Here is a 26,307-nt window from a genome sequence, read left to right as displayed (position 1 = left end):
TTGGGAATATTCTACTCTCTTATATGATTTCTACTTCTACTATTGTTTATGAAAAATAGATGCCATGAGGATGCATTTTTTCATTAATAGAGGAGTTATGTAAAATTTAAATGAAACACATAAACAAAAATACTTTTCAAGTTACTGCAAACCCATGTTGGAAGGACATAAACAATTCTATTAAATATTATTTTTGAATCCAATTCTATTATAAGAAGTTATTGGAGTCTACCAAGGAGCAAGTGTGGTCTCAAATTACATATAATAGAATTAAATCAATGGTAACTGTAAGAATACTCAAGACTAGAAAGTAATAAGCAACAAGAATACATGGGATGTGTTTCTCTGAGATGAGAATGAGTATTCACAGGGAATGGTTTAAAAATGAAGTAAAATTTTAAATTAAAGAATGTGGGGCGATGGGGATGATGACACAGGAAGGACTGGATGCTGCCAATGAGAACACCTGCTTTTGAGCTTTATTTACTTAAAAGGCATTTCTTAGAAAAAAAAAGAATAAAATAAGAAAAAAAGAATAAATGAAAATAAAGTGCTTCTCTTCCTTTGATAGCTCAGTATTTTCATATACTCAGAGACAAACATTTTTATTCCCCCTAATAGCTTCCTAGTTACTACTAAGAAGGCCTGTGTAGATAATAGGATAAGGATTTGAAGATGAAAGAATAATAAAAGAAGAAAATATTATATTTACTAAACTACAGGGATATGATATAATTTATTAAATTATAAAGAGAAAATGAGATAAATATCAATTGAAATAATTTTTCCATTCAAGCAAATATTAAGTATGTAGGACCCTTTTGCCAAGAGGGCAGATTCCAATATACCATTGGACTTATTGAATAACATGAAAAGTGTAGTGAATTGGGGTAAATTACATCAGTTTTTAGACATACACCATGACAAACCATACAACTTGCGTTTGAACAAAACTCCCACGAGCATGCCCATTTCTAAGACAGTGCTGCTTCCTATGCAGGACAGAGAAGTCATTTTAGTTAAATTTCCACTCTATTCAACAAGTCATTGCCTTGTGGGAACGTTTATAAATATCATCTCCATTATTTTCGTTGTTCCTTATAGCTATACAGGTAAAAAAAAAAAAAAAAAAAGAATTGAAATGTAAGATCCAGAACCAAGATATAAAACCATTTGAAGTATAAAATGTAGCATATCCCAAAAGAGGAAGATTTTTAGGACATAGAGTAGGAATACAGCAGAGAATCCAGGTAGGCTTCTCAATTTTCAGGAGAAATCAAAAGATAAACAAAGCAAGAATAAAGAAGGAGAATAGTGTCAGTGGGCTGCTGGTATAAACAAAACCCTTGAAAGATCAGCAAAAAGAAAATCTAAATTGTGAGACAATAAAAATATTACAGGAGCTAAATATTAAAAGGAAAACAAGCAAGAAGAGTACTAAAATGAAGGTTAGTGCAAAGGCAGGACCAAGAACGTGAAGGAAAAACATGATAACATAATGTTGCAAGAAAGCTTCCTAGTGTAGGATATCTTTAACTTCTGATTAAAACGTTTGGCTTCTAAGATGAGTATATATAAAACACTCTCTGAAGGTGAACTTTTCATGAAAATAAACCAAGATAACGATGTATTATTTACCCCCGAAGTTGTAAATATAGGCTTTGAAAAAGTAGCCTGCAGCTATCACTCCTTAAGATTCCTGGGGGACAGGTGGGTGTCTCAAAAAGTGAAAAAATAATCTACAAACTAGTATGTTAAGATTAAAAAAAGAGCAGATGAACTTGTAAATGTGCATTTTATTAATACATTGATTTTAACAGTTTGGTAATGCACTGATAGATTTATAGATCTGTTTTAACTCTAACATATTCAAAAAATGTCAAACATTATTGGGGTCAAAGAATATGTTGTTTCCAACTTCATTACAATCTAGTCATTTTTCTAAAGTATATTTATATGTGCCTAGAATGTTTGGGGCATATAAGAACATCGGGTTTATCTGCATGTATAGAATACATTCATAAATTAATTATCGATAGTTTAATCATGTTAATTTGAATATAAATTTGAATGCATATTATAAATTGCTTCTAGACAGAAGATAGCTAAAATATTTTATAACAAGATATGTGTTCCATTTGCTTGGCATTTTCAGGGAGTGTAGTATTCTACTTAGGTGAATAGTCTAGCCTTTCCTCTTTAGAAGTTCAAACTTTTAAATTTTAATCACCTTTGAAGCAAATCTTTCTCAAATATTATGTTTTTGCATATACCTTAAAGTTTTCTGGATAGCTCAGAGTTATTATTAGGAAAATCAATAGCTGTGCTGGTTTGCAATACTCTGCTGTCATCTGGGAGACTGAGGAGTGCTCCCACTATAACAAATGACCCTGGACGACTCTGGTTTTTAAATTTCATCTGAACATTTTTTGTACTTTTCCCCTGTCTTAAATCCCTGTGAGGTGTCAGCATGCCGGCCTCTAGGAGTCTCCATCCTCTCCCCTCCCTCCCTCACATAAACCATTGCACGCATCTTCTTCTAATTTGCTGCTACATTTTACCCTAAATGAGAGACTCTTATCAAATTGAGGGAAGATAGGGGAAGAGGGAGGAAAGAAGTTAAAGTTACCAAATCTGCAAATATTATTTGTAAAATGAATATTCCTGCACATACTTGAAGGTAGAAATGATAGGAAATGCCCTTGTTGCAGTGGGTTATACTTCACTTCAAGTATAATAATACTTGCTTCATCTCCAGGGAAACCAGATGGCTGCATCAGAAGATTTTTTCTCTGGAAGTTTTATGGAAACGATTGACTCTCACCCTCAGAGAGTGGGAGCAGAAGTCAGAAGTATCTAATCCTTCTGGGAAGGATCATGAAGGATCTGGCCTGGAGAACCTTTCTGTTCTTATGGGCTAGCCCAGAGGGAACAGATCCTTTTGGGAAATAGCACCTTCCAATATCAGGTCACAATGCCAAAGGACAGGTTTCTCTAGGTAAATGCATGTCCCCTGCTGTAATATCCTCAGATATGTCATGGAGGTAGGGGAGTAAAAGAAAGAAAGCTCAGTGGAAAAATTTAAGTCAAGTCTTTACCTTTTATTTACCTATCATAAGGTTCATGTCAGTTTGAGCTTCCTATATATTGTTTAAAACTTTTTTGCTTATTGACTCTTTATGTTGTGTTAAGTATTTGGTTTACCATCAGTAATCAAATTTAAAATATAAATTTTTCAGGATTATCATTATACCCATTAACTGCTTAGTGAAAGGAATCAAACTTTCACCTATTGTAAGAAAATGTAAAGAAGCCATCCTAATATAAAAGAGAAAGAAAGAGAGAGGAAGGTGAAGTGGGAGTAGAAATCTTATTAGCAATGTATAATTAATAATTGAATAAAATTTGATTTTCATTTCCTTTCCATTAAGTCTCCTAAGAATAAAAGAATAATAAACAAACTCATGCTCCCTTATACTTTACCAAGTACCATATATCCATGTTAATTAGAATGCCTTCACATTTCTTTGAGAGAACACACATACTAGTTCCTTTGCTTTAAAATAACATTCTGACTTTGCATATTTTCCAATATATCCCAGGACCTTTTTTTTTTTTTTGCGGTAAGTGGGCCTCTCACTGTTGTGGCCTCTCCTGTTGCGGAGCACAGGCTCCGGACACGCAGGCTCAGCGGCCATGGCTCACGGGCCCAGCCGCTCCACGGAATGTGGGATCATCCTGGACCGGAGCACGAACCCATGTCCCCTGCATCGGCAGGCAGACTCTCAACCACTGCGCCACCAGGGAAGCCCCATATCCCAGTGCCTTTCTATCTCTCCTGTAGGTTTGGCCTTGTTACTTCTGTTCTCCAACTCTCTACTGACTTTCTATACTAGAGGTAGAGAAATCAAGAAAGTCTTTGTAAGACTTTTGAAAAAGATTAAAGCAAGCATGAACAAAGACAGGAGTTATAGGACAGGGTAATTATCATTAGTTCAAGAAGTATGTAGGTGGTACCGTCAATGGAATTTGGGAGGTGGAGCTGGTGGGGTGGTGGTGTGGGGGAGGTTTACTGGAAGATACCGTTTTGTTGACTAAGTTTACTAGGCTTTGAGTTCGGGAAACCTGACCAACAATGAATCACTGCAGTGAAAACCAGACTACAAGGAATGGCCATAGAAAGATAAGAACTATAATTCTGGAGAAAGTGTCACAGTGTAGAAGATATTGAGGGAAAAACAGGTATGGGAACTCAGAACAGGGACCCGTGAGGTTAACAACGAGATTTAAGACAAGAACAAAATGATTACAATTATAATACAAGATAATCTAGGACAAGATTCTGAAGCCAAATTGATGCTGCAGCTCTAAACTTCTGACCTAGAGCATTTTGAATTAGGAAGTAGATGTGTTCCAGGGTTTCAATTCTGTTTGAACTTCTACACAGGGATTAAGGGGCTCCCATTGTTTGCTTCAAGGAAAGAACTTAGGCATTCATTCAATTTATATTCATTGAGTGCTTCCTAGGTACCAGAACCATTCTAAGCTCAAGAATTAGCAGTGGTTCAAATGATCTGACCTCTTGAGAAGTCTACATTCTAGTGGGTGGACACTGACAATAATCAAATAAACGAATGGACATAGAATGCATTTTCAGTTATAGTCAGTACAATAAAGAAAATAAATCAGGGCTTCCCTGGTGGCACGGTGGTTAAGAATCTGCCTGCCAGTGTAGAGGACACGGGTTCGAGCCCTGGTCCGGGAAGATCCCACATGCCGTGGAGCAACTAAGCCCGTGTGCCACAACTACTGAGCCTGCGCTCTAGAGCCCGCGAACCACAACTACTGAGCCCACATGCTACAACTATTGAAGCCTGCGTGCCTAGAGCCCGTGCTCCACACAAGAGAAGCAACCGCAATGAGAAGCCCGTGCACCACAACAAAGAGCAGCCCCCACTCACCGCAACTAGAGAAAGCCCACGCACAGCAACAAAGACCCAATGCAGCCAAAAATAATAAATAAATAAAAAAATAATTTTTAAAAAAGAAAAGGAAATAAAAAAAATCAGAGGAAGGGAATGGAGAATGTCAGCAGGTGTTATTTTGGATAAGGTTGTCAGGTAAGAGTTTCCTGAAGATTCTTAGATGAATATCTCAAAGTAAGAAAAAGGAATATGTGGTTATTTGGAAGACAAGTAGTCTAGGAAAATGAAATGCCAAATTCAAGATCCCAGGTAGATGAGAATGTGCTTGTTCTGTTTGAGGAACAGAAAGGAAGCCAGCATAGCTAATATAAATAGGCTGACGACAGTATAAGTAAAACTTCCCATTTTGTTATAACAAATAACAAGTATCAATTTCTGTTTTTACTGAGCCCTAAAAATTCATACTTTGTGTCTTTAAGAATTAATTTTTATGGAGAAAATCCCATGCAGACAAGATATGTTGACTACTTGATCCTAATTTTATCTGGTTGTTACATATACAGCCCATAACAGATCTAAGACAGCCGATTATTATAAAAAGAGGGACTAACTGCTTTGGCATATTAAATTTTAACCTAATGTTATGAAAGATTTTCCATAATTGTCAGAGTTTGAAGCCTTCAGTAAGGAAGAGCTTTCATATGGTATGAATCTTATATGGTATGAATTCATAGGGTATGAATCTTATACAACATGATTGCTTTTAAATATAAGGACAGCAGGGTATTTTTGAGAACTGTTACTTCAGTTACAGTTTGACTAATTTTTAGTCAAAAGCACTCAATATATCTGCATACTTTGCAGCATGATCAATGGAAGCCTCAAAGTTTCAGATATTGTTTTGTGCACAGGATGAATGAAAGTTGCAGTTTATAAAAACAATTCACAAAACCATCTACATCTACTGTAACTTTGTTGGAGACTGAGATCAATGTTCTAAAATAAAGTATTTAGTAATAAAAATTAGGACACAGCTTTCCTATTTTTTTGATGATTTCTATTCCCCCTGAGAGAAATAAAAGATCTGTGGTTAATCAGATTCTAGACTCCACTGTCTCTTAGATCAGAAATATGGATAAGGAAAGAATGTCTCAGGAAGTTTTATTTTTCAGGTTTGAAATTCAGATATAAAAATAGCTTTTGTAGAGTAGGATGTTAGGTTATAGTTTTCAAATAACTAATGTATGAAACAAGTCTCTGAAAAATGTTTGACAGGAAGGGGACATTAGGGCATCACTGAGAATAACTGGAGTAAATGAACCTTCTCCTTTAGGAAGATCTATATGTCTAATCTAAGACGAATGGCAAGAGCCATTGGTCATCACTATGTTGATGTTATTTTAGAGGAACATGAACTCTCATGCAGAAGACTGTTGTAATCAATTTGATCAAGAATTGATCGTGTGGAATGAGTGAATTTACTGTCTTTGATAGTCATGGAATTGTAAGATCCAGTAAATATTTTTCAATATATACTCACAGCTGTAGCAATACACAAATAAACATTATAAAATATTTATTATCAATATTGTTATCCATTTTTGTCCACTCAGAAAAACAACTCAGAGGTGAAAATATTCACCCAATCGGCAAAGGCAAATAGTTTCTGCTTGTTGAAGGAGTGAGGAGAAATACAAGTAAAAATTTTAAAGTCATGCAGTTTTTCTTCCCACTAAATGAGGGGCAGGATATTTATTTCATGTGAAATCTCAATTTGTTTCAGATAAAAATTTATAAAGGATGTGTACAGGAGTTAGAAAATCGTTTTAATTAAAGACACAAGCTTGAGGGAAATGAAGGAAACCCCAAATATCACAGTTTTGGAATCCTCAGCTTTACCTAATAGCATTATGGGCTGTGAGAGAGTCAAAGAAGTGAGTCTTATGCCCATGAATACTGGCTTTATTTTAATGATATACTCCAAAAAGGTTGGTCCTGTTCCTTTCAGCTACACCGAACAAAAAAATATAGAACTAACAGGAAGCTGGTTAATATTACAGTTTAAGCAATTGTAAACAAGTCATTTTATTTTCCTTGACTTCAGACTTTAAGTTATAATTTATATGATAATATTAAATTAGTTAATTAATTGATTGGTCTGTTCCTTCTAGTTCCTTTTGGGAAAAAAAAAGAGTACTTAGAAATAGGCATTTGCATGACATACTTTGGAAAAAGCTGGGCTTACAAAAGTCCCAAACCAAGAGGGAATTTTATCACATTTTAATGCACAATAACACTTCCAGTCTTAGTGCCTTACACAGGAGCAAAGCAGCATGCAAAAATCATATGTTCTCTGCAAATACCTTTGAACACATAATGAACCACTTACAAAAAACCTCTGGTATTGTAAGATCTCAAAGGGGTGTAAAACTTCACTAAATGTGCTTTTCCTTTACTGGTCAAATAAACACATACTGAATTTTATGTGCAAGTGTTTAGTGTTTCTAAAATGAACACCCAAATGCATGGCTTAGAATCTTCCACGATAGGAAAACTGCCAAAAGAAAAAGAAGGAAATATCAAAAGAAAAAAAATCTTACAATATGTAATAGCTGGACCCTTTTAACTGCAAGCTCCAAGAATCTACTGTTGTTGTGGAGGTTATTACTTACATAGTAAAAATTTTCTCTTGTAATAGAGTATAAGGGAAAAAGAAACAATGACATTTTATCTCTTTTTTGGTCTCCTGGAATGACAGCAATCTTAGCATCAATTGAAGCATTGATCTGCCCTTCAGGAATATTTACATTTCAGTGGACAGAAACTTGGACTGATAGAAGAATGGTTTTTCTGAAGACTATTTATAGTACTAATAATGATTTTTTATTGAATTGAGCATCTCTCTGTCACCAGTGCTATCTTGATTGGAAATAGAGATTCAAAATTTCAATAATAAATGCACCAAGGTCATACTAAAAAAAGTGGATGTGGATTTTAGTTAGTAAAATTAAATGGATTTATGTAAAATTTGTTGTATCTCTTCTCTCATCATAGGAGTTATCAGCTTATTTTCCTAGAAAATTATTTGTCCTTAATACTTAAAATTTTATAGGATTGTATGTGCCATACCAGGAAGAACAGCACTCATTTATGTACAGTTGTGAGAAAACTTGAATTTCAGAGTCCTTGTAATAAAATTGTTGAAGAAACTATGTGGGCTGTTTACAGTTGGCTCAAATCCATATACATTAGGGTCCATGAGTAGGAGAAACCACAGCATCAAGGTGAAGGTGAGTGCCATATTTGCATTATATTCTGCAGATGCCCTAATAACTTGCTGGGTTTGATTTGGTCCTCTTAAAAATTGAAGGACTGTTACAATTGAGCTTACATCTATTTAAAGAAAACCTTTAACTTTAAGAAACTTTAAGGGTTTCTTCAATAGATAGAAAAATAGCTTTGTTTCGATTTAAAAGCAGAACAGCAAAATATGATAGCAAATGTTACAACAGAACTGCTGATCTGGAATATGATTGTGGATGATCTCACTAGATGAATTCAATGAAATAAGAGTCCAGGTGCAGCTCAGGGGACATGGGTTTGTTAAAGAGGTCATTCAGAGCTCAGGGTGAGGCAGTGGGAGTGGTCAGTGACTGAGTCATTCAGCACTTCGGACAGTTCCAAAGGGCACTGCTTCCTTCCAGGTACTTAGAGTACTTAACCTTTAGATTACCAAACCTACTTATTTAATTCTACCTCGCAGTGTCACATTTATACCTGCATGTGACCTTAATCCCAAAGGAATTGTCTGCATTCATCCACAGAGCTCTGTGGTCTGTGTTTCACACGAAGCCTACATCTTCAGTCCTGACAGGAAGGTTCAGGGTGTTCTTCCTTGAGGTTACTTGAGGTTATGTCAGGCTTGTCACTAGGCCTTGTTATATTAACTTAATTTTCAACCTGACTGAATATGAAAAGATGAAGATGAGGTCATCCAAGTCATGGAAGAGTCTTTACCAACACCTGATGGTCCATTAGAGTCAAATCCTCTGGACCATTTACATGCAAAGCCATTCAGCAGCTGTTGTATAACAAACTGAAATGAGGTGCTCATACTAGATGGGGAGTTGGTGATGCAGAAAAAGCCTTTTAAAAATCTGCTAAAATTCTGCCTAGCACCATGTGGCCTAACTGTAGAAGGTAACACAAGCATATTAAGGCCTTCCTTGCAGCCTCTGGTAATAACAGAATCGTTCTTCTGGAGCAAGGACTTTGGGCCAGTTTCTAAGAAGCAGAACTACAATTCAGGATAGCCTATCTCGTTTCTAATCAAAGGACACATTCCAGATTAAAATTAGAATCACTGACAACAAGACAGAAGTATATACATACATATATCAGTCTTAAGGATCCTACATGGTTAACAGGTCTGTGACCTTAATGCTCAGAGGAACTCAATTTCTTTTTAATTTCTTTAGTGGATTCACAGATATCAGAAATGAATTTTCTAGCCTGGCTGAGGGCTCTAAAGAGTACTGAGAAAGCACGAGAATTATCTAGCAAGGAGGAGGAAGGAGAACACTGGCCCAAAACACTGCAGAAGGGAGAACATATAACAGAGAAACTGGTATTTTATTATTTTATGAGAGAGTGATACCACGAAAGTTTGACAAATATAAAAGCTCTGAGGTCCTTCTTTATCTAGTTGAGTAGCACATGATTGTTACTCTGTATATTCTGAAAGCACCAACAGCAGAAAAGGCATTCCCTAGGCTTCCTTGATGAATAACACATTAATAACACAAATAACTCAGGTAGCTCTGAGTCTGGAGCTAGTGATTAATACTGAAGGAACAGCAGTGATTTTTATTAGAATGCCAATTCTACTGGTTCCTCAGCTGTAACTGTTGGAAAATCGGAAGATTCTGAGATTTGAGAAGGCTCCCTAGGTGTCCACCCAGATGGTTATGCGACCTGAGAAAAGAGCTTCTTATTTATCCAAGTACACAGTATGTATTTGTAAATAATAGTATTGATTCCCCAAAGTCCTATGTGTAAATCAGCCTTATTAGTCGAAGATCAGCTCTGTGCATGCTTGGTCGATTAACAATTTGGCACCAATTTAGCCAACTCTACTCTCAGCGCTGAAAAAATGTCTGAAGAAGATTCAGGATAACCCACCCTGACTCACAAAACTTGGTTATTGTTTGTATGGTTTCAGGATATTTCCCTCCAAATTTAACTGAAACCTAAAATTTAAGCTAGGCTTTATTTTTAAATATTGATACTAAACTTCATGACATCTAGTTTATCATGAGAATACAGGAAATTTAACATGAACATTGGATTTAATTTTTTCACTTTCTATACAGTTAATACAATCTTTATTTAACAAAAAAAAAGAAAGGAAAGGTCATATTTATTAATCATACTACTCTTGGAATGCTGGTGGATATTAAGGCATTTGTTCTTTGCTACATAAATATGACATTTAAATATGGTAACTAAATACAAGGCATTATTATTAGCAGACATGCAAACTAATGAATGCCACTAAATCATGTTGCAAAGCCCACAGGAAAACATACTAAAAAATTTATTGTTAATTTACTCTGACTTCCTTGATATCACTATTTTCTATGATTTATAAGTTAAGTTATTTTTCATATATAATTTAAGGCAGCTTATATGATCAATACAGCTTTTTTAACTGCTATGTATAAAACAGATAAGCAACAAGAATATATTGCATAGCACAGAGAATTATAGGCATTATCTTGTAATAACATGTAATGGAGTATAATCTATAAAAATACTGAATCACTATACTGTGAAAACCTGAAACTAATATAATACTGTAAATCAACTATACTTCAATAAAAAATAAATATAATATTTTCAATCAATCTTCACTATCATTCATTTTTGACAATTAGAAGAAGAAACAGCACTCATATAAAACCATTTTCTTTTCGTGGGTATTTTTGCCTATTTCCTATGAATGTGGAGATAAAAAACTAAATGTCTGACCTATAACTTAGGCACATGTCTCAGCCTAAACTACCTTAGGAGTGTGAAGTAAAAAGAGATTTTAATACTTCTAACAACTTAAAAATACTGAGTTCTTAAATAACTATAGTCCACTGGACCTCTACAAGTAAATGAAGGAGGAAGAGGAGGGCGAACTGTTACAAACCCAGTTTAGTTGCTCATGGTAGACCTCTGATATTTGATGGGCTAAGCAGCAATGCATATGAGTTTTGTTTTTAATATCACTCACTATTAATTGCATTCAGTAAAACTAGATTCATCTTTGGATGTAATAATACATATAAATATAGTTTACACATACAGTAACTGTGACGTAGGAATAAAGGTATTATTTTCTACTGTTTTTTAGTTATATGACTTTAAAATTTCATTATACAGACACAGATCGGTAACTTCATTAGACATAAACTACATACATGAAGATGCTACTTGAACATATACATGCAAGCATGTTATTTATTTGTATTTTTCAATGTTATCATTTCTCCTTTTATGGATAAGACTACTGAGGTTCAGAGATACTCACTGTGTTACTTAATATTCATAGTGGATAAGTAGTAAAGCCAGGTTTGGAACTGAAGCAGATTCTGAGTTAGGTTACAATGCTTTTTCCACTGAACCATACGTCCCACCTTCAAGGTTTTAATTTCATCTGTTCATGTTTGACACGGGCACACAAGGAAACCTGTGGTAGAGCTTTGGAGTTCATCCACAGATCACATTTTCCTACACCATCATTTTGCACGAGAGGCAAGTGAAGGCAAGTGAAGTGAAGTAACCGGAGAAAACTACACAGAGGTAGTGACAGGACTGGAACTCAAGCCCTGTGCTCTCTAGATGATAATTTATCTGGAAGATCACAGCTTAGCCTCAGGATATCCTGATCACAAGGATACTTCAGTGGGTAGGTACATACACATTTCTCTTGGCATCTTAAGAGTAGAATTAACGCAGATATATTTTAATTTTTTCTTTACAAAATACACTTCTAAACTGAGCTCATTAAAGCTCTCAAACCAAAACAACAGCACATTAGTAATCTGGTGTTCTAATGCATTTCAGTCAAAGGAGAAAAATGTGATGCGATGAGAAATAAATGCAGCGGTAGAGCTGTGCTTACCTTCATAAGTCCCACTTTCTAGGAGAGCACCACTTTTCTCCAATTCCATAAAATCTTCAACAGTGATGAAAATATAGTCCACTCCAGGAACCTCACCCTCCTTATGAGGCCTTGTGGTGCCTGAATAAGGAAAATTAAAAACAAAAGAAAGACTCTAAGTGATTTGTTGCTGAACTTTAGAAATACCACCATACTTCTGAATATTCAATAACACTTGTTTGTACATCCTGCGAGTTGGCAGTTTGCATTTGTCCTTCTGTTTGTCTGGAAACAGAAAATAGCAGGGGGTTAAGATTAAAGTAAACATACAAAGCATTTTTCTTCATCAAGTTTATAAAGGGTTCATTGCCATGGAATGTGGCTGCATAGGTTTTTCAGTGAAAAATGCAGACCATTGTGCCCTTTTTGAAGAGGTGGCTTGAATATTGGGCCGGGAGTCTGCTAGCTCAGGAATTTACATATCTCTCTTCCATGAATGGACCTCTATTGTTCTGTAGAGTGCTTTGTTATGACATAAAATACAATGGAAAATAGAAATGTTAGCAAAATGTCAATTTACCTTTATATTTTCATGATCTGCTCCTTTATGGGGGGGAGGTTGTTGCCATTTGTTAATTTTGTGCCAAATAATAGCTTACATTTGATTTAAAGGATAAGAAAAGCTTTATTATTACTTAAAATTAAATGACTAAATAATAATTAGAATTGAGTAATAATTATAATTAAATTAGTATTATGTTAGTAATATAGTATCCTTCCTCCCGCCTTCTCTCCCTCCTTCTTACTTTCCCCCTCCCTCCCTCTCTCTCTCTCTTTCTCTTTCTTTCTTTCTTTCTTTCTTTCTTTCTTTCTTTCTTTCTTTCTTTCTTTCATTATTGTCTTTAATTCTGACTGAATTGGGAGGTGACACACTCCAAGGGGTTACTGCATGGGTCCACCACTCTTGTTTCCTGCATCACCTATAGAGTAAACAGCTTCTGTGACCAGGGTGACAGGAATAGCAGCCTGTGGCTCAGTACAGCTCCACTGGAGAAGTCAGTCTCCCAGACCTGCTGTCCAGTTTGTGAGGTGGGAACCAAAACAGAGACATATTAAAGGCTGTGGGTTTGTTTTCTGGAATACTTCCTTCCCTGAACATGTCTTAAGCTTCTTTTCTTTTTCTATGCCACCTACATAAGACATTTTGATTGTCAGATTGGAATTTTCATAATGCATACATGCAAATAGTATGCAGAAGTACATAGAAGGCAAATGTGTAAACAAAGTACTAGTACACTGGCAGGCTTATTCACATGTATACTATTGTCCATATTCTCTAAAAACTAAACAAAAAGTATTTCAAACCCTTAAATTTATTTTCACTCTCCAAAATCTTTATCAACTAGGCCATGTAATAGCCAGTCAGTTCTCCTTTGAGTCTATTAGGATCAAATCTGGACTGCAAATGAGAGGCCTAAACTAATATCAGAATATACAATGTGTTAGGAAAATTCATTTTTGGTAAAAATGATTAATTTCCATTGAAAACATTTTTTTAAATTTGAAGGCATTATGTTCTAAAATTAAATTTTACAACCTTCTTTGGGGGTTGCAAAACAATTTTTTCCCCATAGTCATGTTTAATGACTTTCCCCTGAATTTGTTATTTTATTTTGTTTAACTGAGTCACATTTTATAATATTCCCTACTGCTTTTAATGTTATAAAATATAAACCTCCCACACCTAGTATGCATAATGTTGTCAAATTAATGTTTCTATGAGAAACTTAACTTTCAATATCCTGACTTTTATATGCTTAACCCTTGTGAATTAAAAGCACATTAACATGGTTTTTGGCAATCAATTTGTTTTGTTTTTCTGTTTCTTTAGAACACACTCTAATCATTAAGAAAACTCACATAACACAGCTTCAATTTTCCTTCCTAATTTATCTGCAGATTTCAGAAGCTACACGCTTTGATTAATTAACTGCTTGCAGTGCAGTAATGCATTCCCAGCACAATGTGAGCATAAGACCACAAGCTTAAGGGCAATTTCCAGGGCTGATGACTTGACTAGAGTGACTCGGCTGCACCAAATTCTAGTGGACGTGTTTGGGGTTGTGCTCTTCTTGGAAGGCCCATGAGTACTTTGGTTGTTTTTCTATCTACGTCTTACATCTCAGGCCAATGTGATTGACTTTTTGCCTTAGGGATTCAGCCTCCCTTGTGGCTGCATCAGTGTCACCTGTTGCTGTTGACCTGCTTGTTGCTGGCTGCCTATTTGGACTGGGGGTTCGCCTACCTCACTGTTGCTTGAAGAAGTTCTACACTACAATCTTAAAAGCTGCATTTCCCATCTTTGACATCAATCTCCCATCCTTTTCTCTCATTCTGTTCTTCTTTCTAATTATAACCTCCAGTCTCCTGATTGCTCCTAATTTCCATGATGTTCCTCTTATTTGACTTCATTTGACGTTCTACTAAGGGACTGGGAATCTAAAATGTCTTCTTTCCTTTAGTTCACCTTCACTATTTTCCAAGTCTTAACAAGCCTCCAAGCTCCCTATTGGCTATTTCATTCAGAGACTGCAGCTACTATAGAAAACCATGAACGTTCACTGACAAAGTACCCTACAAATTTAGGCTTTCTAATGTTAGTTTTGTTGTTGTTGTTGGACAAGCTTTTGTTTACTCATTTTGTTTTTTTTTAATTGAAGTAGAGTTGATTTACTATGCTGTACCAATCTCTGCTGTACAGCAAAGTGACTCAGTTTTACACATATAGACACTCTTTTAAAAAATTATTTTCCATTATGGTTTATCCCAGGAGACTGGATATAGTTCCCTGTTCTATACGGTAGGACCTTGTTGCTTATCCATTCTAAATATAATAGTTTGCATCTACCAATCCCAAATTCCCAGTTCATGCCCCTCCCTCCCCCCTCTAATGTTAGTTTGATTCAACTGATGCATGGCAATCCTTTTAATAAGTGTCTTATTCCCTGTTTGACCCACCATGTTCTAATACTCAAGGGCTTTGACTTTTCAGCAGAAGACATTAGCTCATTCTCTTTCTGGTAATATAAGAGATACTCTGAATTAAAATTCCTTAAAGTTTCCTAATTTCTACCTCCTTCATCTGCATTATCTTCATCCTTAATTGTAATCATCCATCCGTCTTGCTAAGACTAATCCCTTCTCCTCTGCTTTCTTTCAAAGTCTAGTTTTTATTTTTTATCAAAGTTATACAGATATTTTAAAGATTCTACACTTCTACAAGGTTTGTTATTCTACAACTCTATGTTATTTTTTTTTAAGTAGACTGTCATCACCCCCCCCAACACACACACCTTTCATTTTATCCAGCGGTAAACACTTCTAACTCTTTTAACTGATTCTTTTGTTTTACCTTCATGTCTTTAAATAATTTATCAATACTTATGATGGCTGTTTTTTTAATTTTTTTTTTATTTTAGTCACTATTGATTTCTTGGTAAAGAAAATGAAGATTTAGCTCTTTTTGCCCACACTTCTTCACATCACTTCCTCCTTTTCCCTTCTCCCATTCTCCCAGTAGAACAAACTTGTGTTAGATTACTATTTAACATTTATAATAATAATAATACTATGTAAATCTATTTCCAGCAGAACCGTGTACTGTGCTGATTAATTTTCCATTCTTGTGTAATTTTTTGTTTACTCTAAATTTAATGTTTTAATTTCCAAATTTCCACATATTGATCAATATTTCAATTAATCAAACCTCTCCTTGGATAAACAAATCTCCTCTCAGAATATACAAATATATTTGATATTTTGTCAAGTTTATCCTACTGAAGAAATTTCTCCTGGAGCCTTCTGACCTGCTCCAATCCGGACTGTGTTGGTCTACCACACAGTTGCCATTCTGGGATCACCTTTTGCCATCATCCTGGGATTCACCTTGCCTCTTCCCTGTGCTGTAACCCCTCTTTCCCAGATCCCATATCTCTATTTGCAGTCCATTCCCTCATTTTGGCAGAACACAACTGTCAGAAACTTTCTGTCAAAAGTTGCGTGGGAGCTACATTTTTGAGACTTTGCATGTATGAAAATGTCTTTATTCAACCCTCACGGGTAGCAAATCTGACTTGGCATTTCAGGAAAATATAATGAAAACATATTATTTCCATCCTGTTCCTCTGTTAATGTCACCACCACTTTTCCTGTCATGCATGCCCTGAAACTTTCCCTCAGGGTCACATTTGAGGTCTCCCTCATCCTTTTATTCCCTCTCCAAATAGCTGGCAAATTCTATGCCCTGTAACTCTACAATGTCACCCTTCTCTTCTGCACTATCTCTGCTCCAAACACTGTCCTCCTGGACTAAGAAATGGCTACGTCACTGGTGTGCCTGCCTCCCCCTCTTAGTTTATCATTGTACTACCCGATTAGCCTTGGTACAGCATGAGGCTGATCACATACCCTCTCCAAAGGGCTTATCTACCCAATCTCTAGTCAAGAAACTTGGCTGAAAAAGGTAAGGAGAGGAAAATACTGTGAGTTAAAAAGAGTCAGAAGAGGCTCAGATTCTATTATTGACAATAAAGGCAACTCTCATGATATGCCAGGTTATAGAGTCTCTTTAGAGGGACCTGCCTTGATGGAACATGTGAGAGGACATAATATAAGAATTTTCTGCTTCAGAAATATTTTCCTTCCTGTCCTGCCATGTGTCAACTCCTTTCCTTTTAGCCTAAATTTTCCACCATTGGAATTACTCTTCAGTTTAGCCAAAATAGAAACTACCTTTAAAACATATGCTATAGTAGATAGGAATGTGAGCCATGGAATCAAACTGTCTGAGCTTGTTGATGCTATCAGCAATATCTTGAGGAAGGTTCTTCATCTCTATAAACTCTAGTTTTCTTACCTGTAAAATGGGAATAATACTAGTAGCATATTTAAAAATTAATTTGAAGAAGAAATGAGATAACCCATATACTTAAAACAATGTCTGGAAAATTTTAGGCACTCAGAAAGGATTATATATTAAGTACTCTTATCTGAAAGAACAGAGATGACATCATGGATAGTTGTTTTTTCCTCATGAATTTTTTTTTAAGATTTTTTTTTTTTGGATGTGGACCATTTTTAAACTCTTTATTGAATTTGTTACAATGTTGCTTCTGCTTTATGTTTTGGTTTCTTAGCTGCCAGGAATGGGGGATCTTAGCTCTCTGACCAGGGATTGAACCCACACCCCCTGCATTGGAAGACGAACTCTTAACCACCGAACCGCCAGGGAAGTCCCCCCAGGAATTCTTGCCAAAAATATTAATTGAGCACGTATTATGTGATATTCAAGCACTATTCAAGATACCTGGTATATATCTTTGAAGAACACAGAATAGAATCCTTTCCTTCATGAAACTTACATTCTAACGAGAAGAGACAGAGAATAAACAAAAAAGGAAATTTTTTTCTAAGTTATATAGTATTCTGTAAAGGGCTAAATCCTATTAAATGACCATAAATCAAATCATTAGCACCTATGGACTATTCTGTGGGTCAGTTACTGAGATTTTTAACCGTTAGCTTAGACAACACAGAGCAAAAGTTTGAAGAGAAAGACTGTAAAGGACCTGAAGGGAAGCAGAGATCTGCAATACTTATGGGCTGCAGGCTTCAGAGGAGTGGATGACGGCTTGGCTAGAGACATCTAGGAATCAACAGGAGTTCCACAAAGAGCCTGGTTATATTTTTAAAAGAATCACTAAATTCCTAGAGAGAAACGTCACTTATTTCACGTACTGCTTGGTCTAGCTTAAGTCAATTGACTTATACACTGGTGTCCAAATACATGTATTTTTGAACTTCCAAGGTTATTTTTATAGGGTTGATAAATATGAAGTGCATGGTGGGTTCTGATGACTGATAAATGTGCACACACATAGACACATATATATCACCCCTCATTTTTAAAGGAAGAAGGTGGAAGGCATTGTGTGGCAAAGAGATTCTTAGAACTGAAATTCAGAACATCTGCTTTTTATTTTATTTTATTTATTTATTTATTTATTTGTGGTACGTGGGCCTCTCACTGTTGTGGCCTCTCCCGTTGTGGAGCACAGGCTTGGACGCGCAGGCTCAGCGGCCATGGCTCACGGGCCCAGCCGCTCCACGGCATGTGGGATCCTCCCGGACCGGGGCACGAACCCGCGTCCCCTGCATCGGCAGGGGGACTCTCAACCACTGCGCCACCAGGGAAGCCCTGCTTTTTATTTTTTTATTTTTATTTATTTATTTTTTTTGAGATACGCGGGCTTCTCACCGCTGTGGCGTCTCCCGTTGCGGAGCACAGGCTCCGGACGCGCAGGCTCAGTGGCCATGGCTCACGGGCCCAGCCGCTCCACGGCATGTGGGATCTTCCCGGACCGGGGCACGAACCTGTGTCCCCTGCATCGGCAGGCGGACTCTCAACCACTGCACCACCAGGGAAGCCCCCTGCTTTTTATTTTTGTTTTAATATTTTAGATATGTGGTTCTGGGTTAAAACAACGTTTAGTTCATCATCAGTTTTCTTATTATGCAGTGAGGTAAATACTGGATATAAAAGGGTATTATAAAAAGTAAAAACATGAACACTATGGCAACATGATTGCATTCCTCCTTAGTAATATTAATACACCACTAAGAATAATACAATTCTAACAAACATCATTGATGGTGTGTTATTGTTGGAAACTTTATAATTAAAGTTTCAAGTGAATTAATTCATTAAGGCTAAAATTTCTTAAGAAGAAAAAGTTCTTATGCCTAAAGACACAGATTGCCCCTTTTTATTGTCTGGTTGTAAAGAAACATTGAGATAGAAATCCATTTCCTTTGATTACACACTAAAATGTGGGACACAATGGTTTAGTCACTATTTAGGAGGACCCTCTGCCTTTTGTTAGACAGATACTTAAGGCCAGTAGAGCTTATGGACTAGATTGCAAGAAGTTTTTTACCCTTTGCTGAATCATTTGAAAAGTGTGAAAGTGCTCATAAAACTTGATTAGTGGATCATTTAATTTTACCTTCAGGTATAGAACCTTCAACAACAAGACTCACATAGTAAGATTTTAGATCTATGTGTCCGGGAAGAAAAGATATTAGTTGGTCTTAAATCAGTTGCCACCAGAAGAAGAAAGCAATTGGCTGAAGAAAGAGAAAGCAATTGGTGATCTATGAACACCCCTTTGGAAAGAAATACAATTCTAAAAATAAGGCAAATAATGTGAAATGTAATAAAGTGTTGTAAAATGGTAATTTATAGCTAAAGGTAATTAATATGTAGACTGGAGAAATAGTTGAATTTCCTGAAGCAGTTACTTTATTTTTATGCTGAAATAATTATAGCTACTTCCCTATCTCAAACGATTAGGAATAGAGAGATGACAGTGAAGCAAGACTCAGCAGTAATAACAAGTAATCACACAGCATTAGGAACAGGGTGGAAGCTAGGGAGAATAAAAGAAGAAATACAGATGATTCGTCATATAGCTAAAGCTAAAGCTCACCTTCTTTTACTGCTCTTCTATATTTAGTTGGCACTTCCCTAAGTGGTGTTTAGAAATGTCCAAAATAAATTTTATTATCCAAATTATGGTTTATGTATTTCATTCTTTACTATGTCTTCCTGACCACTCATCCAAAGAAAAAAATAAACGGAATGGAAATGGAGGAAATGGTACTAAATTAAATCTTTATCTCCTATTGCTTCTTTTCTTTTTAAAAAAAAACAACTTCTTTAATAATTGCTAAATTAAGTACTGCATGAATAACACCTCCTTCATGAGTTAAGGAAAGCGTACGGTACTTGTGCTCAAAAGATATGTTCTGAAGAGAATGAATTTGCTCCCAAATGGCTAGCTTATTATTGATGCATAGTGAAAGCACATGAAAGTCACTTCTCATTTTGTTACCATGGCAACTGGGGGGGTGCCAATGGATTTCTTTTTTCTTCTTCTACTTTTTAAATGAAGGAACATTTCTCCTTTTGCCTTAGGAAGAAAAGAGCATGACGTTGGTGGTAAATGTAACCCTAAGGCACATTTCCCCTCAGCCTTCTGACAGTTCCTAATTTTAGTAAAATGCTTAAAAAACAGTCATTGGCTTACAGACAGTATTACTACCTAGATGATAGTCAGTCCAGTCATCCACTGTGATCTATTTTTGTTCGTTTGTTTGTTTTTGCGGTACGTGGGCCTCTCACTGCTGTGGCCTCTCCCGTTGTGGAGCACAGGCTCCAGAAGCGCAGGTTCAGTGACCATGGCTCATGGGCCCAGCCACTCCGCGGCATGTGGGATCTTCCTGGACCGGGGCACGAACCCATGTCCCCTGCATCGGCAGGCGGACCCTCAACCACTGCGCCACCAGGCAAGCCCTACTGTGATCTATTTTGATGTGCTGAAAGTTCCACAGTGCCCATTGCATCACAGGCAGATGGGTCACTGTGTGAGAATCTGAGAAACTGGATTCTTGTGCATGTTTCTGAATATGTATTTTTCTTTATTCCTGGTGTTTCTCAACTGCAAACTGGAGAAAATAAATCTTGACCGCTAGGGTGACTTCCTCTGGATTCAACCTTAACTTACTATTAGATTTCTGAAGATACTTCTTTAGTTTGTCAGTTACTCATTAGCAAGTGTGAATACCATCACAGATTTGTGTACTTCCAATAAAAACATTCAGGGGATTCCTTGGACGATGGCTCTCATCAATTTTTACCTAATCAGCCTAGGCCTTGGGTTTTATTATACTCATTTTCAATCATATAAAATCCAGCAGTATGATTTTATACAGACACAGAGCTAAAGCAAGCAAAGTAAATAATATAGTTTGGGCCACTGATTCCCATGTGATAGATTATAAAGCAATGTGAGATTTATACATTTCATATCAACTGATGGGGGAGGATTTGGTTAAGGTCAGAAAGGAAAACATATAATTCAAGTCCATTAATCACCTATTAGGTTCTTTATTGAATTATTTATTGTCTCAATAAAACACTATGAATGCTTTATAAAGTATTGAAGACAAATCCATTTGCAAAACACCAGTAGTAACTTTGACTTATTTTCTTAACAGTGCATTGTTCTAAAGCTCAGGAATTATTTTTAAACTTTCTTATCCCCTAAAACAGGATACTGTTAACTAGTGTTTAAAGATGAATTGACATATACTAGTAATGTTACATATCTTTCAGACACTGAGACATTTTTGAAGAAGAAATCTCTCCTTGAATATCTCTGGATATAAAGGTTCAGACTAATGTCCCATACAGCACCAATTACTGTTTTATGTCTTAACAGTTTGGATTGAGGCAGCATAATACCCAAATGGATGGTTCTTAAAATGTAGGATGCATCAGAATTACAGGGAGGCTTGTTAAACACAGATTGCTGGGTATCCCATCTGGAGTTTCTGATTCAGTGTTCTTGGGTGGGGCCTGAAAATCTTCATTTCTAAAAAGTTCCCAGGTGATATTGATGCTTCTAGTCCAGGGATAACAATTTGAGAACCACTGCTTTAACCTCAGTCATATCTCAGGGAACCCAAACTAAAAGCCATGTTTTAAATGTCACTGTTAATTTAACCACAACACCTCACAAAGCATGTGGTTCATGACTTCTCATTGGCCCTAGAGTAATCTACAGCTGTGTACTGGGTTCATAGGAAACGATTCATTAGTCATTTGTTTGTGTAGAGGTGAATAGGGTCGTGAGAGGTATGCTGGAAAACCAAAGTACTCTCTTATGCTACTGTACATTGCTTTTTCATAGTTCTCTTAGAAGTTAAATGAATTTGGAAAATAATTGACAAATCTCCATTTATGTTTGCTTATAAATACCTTTCATTATTATCTGAAGTAATACAAAGTATCTTGGTCCTATATGTGCAACAATATGCCTTAAATTCTGAAAGACATAGGTGGCTTGAATATTGCTCACCAGGAATGACAAATATGGCAAGAAAAAACAGGTATCTAATACAGAAAATCTCTTGCAATAAGAAAAACTGTGGTGGATATAAAAAAACAATAACATCAACAACAACAACAACAAAAAAAACCTAGAAGACACAAATGAAATATCTGTGGACCTCCAACAAGTAAGAAAAAAATAACACCTCATTATTTCCCTATGCCAAGGTATCTGATTCACTAAATCATAAATTATAGTTTGTCTACAACTATACTAATCAGACTAAATCAGGTGATGAGCAGCATACACTGTGGAATTAGTACCCATAAGGCTCTCGGTTGGAACAAATTATTTAGATAAACATATCCTTTCATCAGTTCTATGATTCCACTCATAGAGTTATGCCCCAGCTATCAAAACCAGAGAAGATAAGGGTTAGAGGTGAGAAATGTCATCCAAAAATCAAAGTTTATCTTATTGACCTTTGTCACTTGAACTCAAAACCCATGGCACTAAGTAAGAAAGACAGGCAATGTTTCGGGGTGATCATTGCTTAAGTGGATACTTGCATATACATTTCCGATTTTAAGGCTTCTACACTAAATGATCATACTTAATTACTGACAGTAACAAGTCATTGTTGACGGCCCACACAGTGAGGAAGAGCTGAGGCAAAGTGAATGATATCGTAATTGCATATCATTTGAATCATTACAGCTTTGATGACAAAGAATTAGTAAACTAAATAACCACTCCTTCACAACAAAATCCATCTCCTCTACCCAACAGATTGTTGAGGAAACTTTAGCTGCACAAATTACTTTCTCCAGCAAAATTCTGTCTTTACCTCACTCATATTCACAGTCTAGAATAATCCACTACTCACAGATACAGAGAAATGACTAGGTAAAATGACTCACCCAAGGAAAATCAGATTCCTAGACAACTATGTACTTGGCTTTTTGATCCATTCTCACAATATATAATAAACCTAACTCCAGGATAAAGGAACACTGTACCTTCACTGATAAAACACAGTAGTAAACCATAATCTTAAGAGTCTTAAATTGACTATTAATTTCCTTATTTTTCAAGATAATACAAGATGAATGCCCCTTTTGTTACCAATTAATTCCACTTTGAACTTTTTATTTTAGCTTTCCAATATTTAATTTAGATATATGCTATATCTGACATCCTATAGGACTAATAAAAAAGAGATTTTGATTCCCTAATTTATTATTCAATAGATAATGTTTCAAAATTACATACTGAGCTAAAAAAAGGAAACATCCGTCGTGACTTTTTATAGAAACAATATATATTTAGTTTGAAGCTTTTATACTTTCCTCATGTAAAATTAATCTGGGCCAGAACTAAACTGTGCAGATACCACCAGTCCTCTGAGCAATGCACTCTACTCTTTGACCTTCATTGCATAGAAGGTTTAGTGAATCATAGTTTTATCATTTTATATCTATTAGAATCTTTCAATGACATTAACTTTTAGTATCACCGTATGTCTCTACAGCATTCTATTGATATATTCTGAAATGCCCAAGGTAGATCATAGAATACAGAGTCTATAGAATACCAAAAAATCCAGACAAAGGTAAGAAGACAGTTAACTAATCAGGGATTTTAAAATATTGAAATGCTTGTCAGATTATATGGCACAAATCATGTATTTGAGTGATCAATTTTTATTTATTGAGGTTCTCAAGTATACACATGTCAAATAATTACCAAAGGAAAAAAAGAAGAAGGGTGGGCCAGCCATTAAATGTTGAGCCGTGTGGCCCAGCTCCTGTTTAAGAAACAGGGAAAAAGGAGAAAAGTGACTTGATCAAATAAAATAATCAGCATTCCAAGAAAAAAGAAAACACAAGTACCTTGATGTTTTTCTTTTTTTTTAGCCAACAGACAATTTTATGCCTCTGAATGTTAAACAGAAAGGGTGGGGGAAGAGGCGAGTACTGTTTCTGCCTTTCTAAGACCTAAACATCAGACACACAGCCGTCAGCAACCTAGCCTAGATCTACGTGACCCTTTAGGTTTGAAGGGCTGCAGGACTCAGTTTCTACGCAATTACCATAAGCTCCCAGAACCTCTAGTCTTCTTCCCAGGCCACTGTGCTAGCTTCTTGATTGGACAGCAAATTAAAAGGGATACAAGGTAATGTGTATAGTGAACTGTCACATATTCATTCTGTGATCTTTGTTGGAAATATTTACATAAAAATATCAGAATACAACCACATGGTAACAAATATCTTTGGCTTTATAGACTCTCAAATCATGTTTCTGAGGGTTGCAATTATCATGAGAGATTAAAAGAAGCATGAATTATAAAATACAAAATAAAATTTTAAGGACATTTCAAAAGAATGCTATTGAAGGTATTTCTGGCAAAAGATATTGAATTAAATAGTGAATTATCAAAATAAATATTAGATTCTTTAGAGAGAATATTTGTAATTTTAGATAAATCCTTACCTCCTTTATAGAGAATCAAAAAACAAGGCTACCTGCCAGGATTAATTGAGATAAAGTACAGAAAAAGAGATGAGAACACCATCAATGCAGCAGTTGACTCAGAAACCTCCCCAAAGTAGCATGATGTCTGGAGAGCTAACACCTAATAGGTTGATAGTTCTCTGGCTTTCAAACCCAAAGTATTAAGTACTGTCTTCTAGACGAAGGGCTAAAGAGTCTGGTATTTGAGACAACTAGAAAGGCAAAGCCTCCAAACTGGATTGCAGGGCATTAATGAATCCATATCAAAATCAACATTGTTTGTAGGTTTAACATCCAAGAACAAAGTTAAGTAGCTCTTTATCTCCCCAAACAGTTAAACTCCAATTGTCCCTTTGGAATAGGGATTGGCAAATGTTTTCTAAAAGGGTCAGATAGTAATGACCTAGGCTTTGCCAGGCATAAGTCTCTGTGGTATCTACTAAACTCTGTCATTTTAGGTGTGAGCAGCCACAGATAATACATAAAGGAATGAGCATGGCTGTTTTCCAATAAAACTTTATTTACAAGACAGTAGGCTGTATTTGACCTGCAAGCAGTAGCTCTCTTGCCCATGCATTAGGTCTTTTGACCCTTTGTGTCTTGATGCTCTTGTCTCCTCGACCTGTACTTGTAAACCAACAAGATGCAACTCAAATGCCAGCATTTGAGTGCACCACCTCAATATAGAGAAAAATATGACCATTTCTGATGGTGTGGTCAGCATTAAGTGTAATATTTCACATATATGCTCATTATCCCTTTGAAAAATTCTCAAAACATAACTAACCAGGCAGGTTTCTAATACACAGACACAAAAATGGGGGGAAAATCTCTGGAAAGACACACAGGTATTTGTTCCCCAAGAAGCAAGACAGACTATCCTTAAGCAATCTTTGAACTAGTTTCAACACGTGATTGTAAGGAGAATTATGTGATTTGTGACACTACACCAAGAGTAGAAACATACCTGTTCCTATAAGTAAAGCAGTGAACAACCTTCTCCATGCCCTAGGTATTGTGCTGAGGGCATTGTATCTTTATGTGGAAAATGATATCTTGCTGACCTTGCTGCCATGAGTATAATTTCATTAGCAATAATTCTGCAGCCTATGGAATTCAGCAAACATTTAGTCCAGGGAAGAAGTATGAGCCTCTAAGTGCTTCTGAACTTCACATGTAAATTTTATCATGTTATATCTGTAATGCCCTGTATGCATGCTATATGTCTACCATGGGAATCAAGTTACATATGATTTGTAGGAGAAACTGACAGTCACATTAACATTTTATATGTGTTAAGAAATTTATTATTTTCTGATATAAAAATTAGCAATTACATGATAAAGTTGTATCAGAAAAATATACACATGAATATAAGTTTTAAATTTAGGACCATATCTTGGTAAAACTCTCATAATATATGAAAATAAGACAAAGAAAAAGAGAATTATCTTAGGCTAGGCAATTCATGATACTTGGTTTCGTATTTCATTACAGTAAAATATTGAAAATAACTTAGCTTATTTATTAAAGAGGAATTTATCTTGCTGAGACAATCTGCTGATTTGTAATACATTCAGTAATACAATTTTGAAAACTTTGTTAAACAAATTTAACATTTGTCCAAAGACATATGGAATGTTTGAGAATGAATGTTTATCTACTAGAAAAAAGAAAAAGACATGACTGATGAATATAGCAAAGTAAGGAATTGTAGGGGAAGTTTCTTTGTGTAAATAATAACATTAATGAGTACTAATATG

General features: G+C 35.8%; 1 protein-coding gene across 3 annotated transcripts in view; it reads right to left on the bottom strand.

The window, feature by feature from the left end:
- MAGI2 (membrane associated guanylate kinase, WW and PDZ domain containing 2) overlaps positions 1-26,307 on the bottom strand; it is a gene marked incomplete at both ends in the record, with an annotated part of 1,325,315 nt that overhangs the window by 594,928 nt on the left and 704,080 nt on the right. For all 3 annotated transcript variants that reach the window (XM_079710838.1, XM_079710839.1, XM_079710840.1), the window contains one exon: positions 12,097-12,216. In XM_079710838.1, the coding sequence (XP_079566964.1) occupies positions 12,097-12,216 (120 nt within the window). The remainder of the gene's footprint in view (positions 1-12,096; positions 12,217-26,307) is intronic.

Source organism: Hyperoodon ampullatus, assembly GCF_949752795.1.
Source record: "Hyperoodon ampullatus genome assembly, chromosome: 9".
Lineage (NCBI taxonomy): Eukaryota > Metazoa > Chordata > Mammalia > Artiodactyla > Ziphiidae > Hyperoodon > Hyperoodon ampullatus.
The sequence above is the reverse complement of the archived record's forward strand: the minus strand, read 5'-3'. Positions and strand labels throughout refer to the sequence as shown.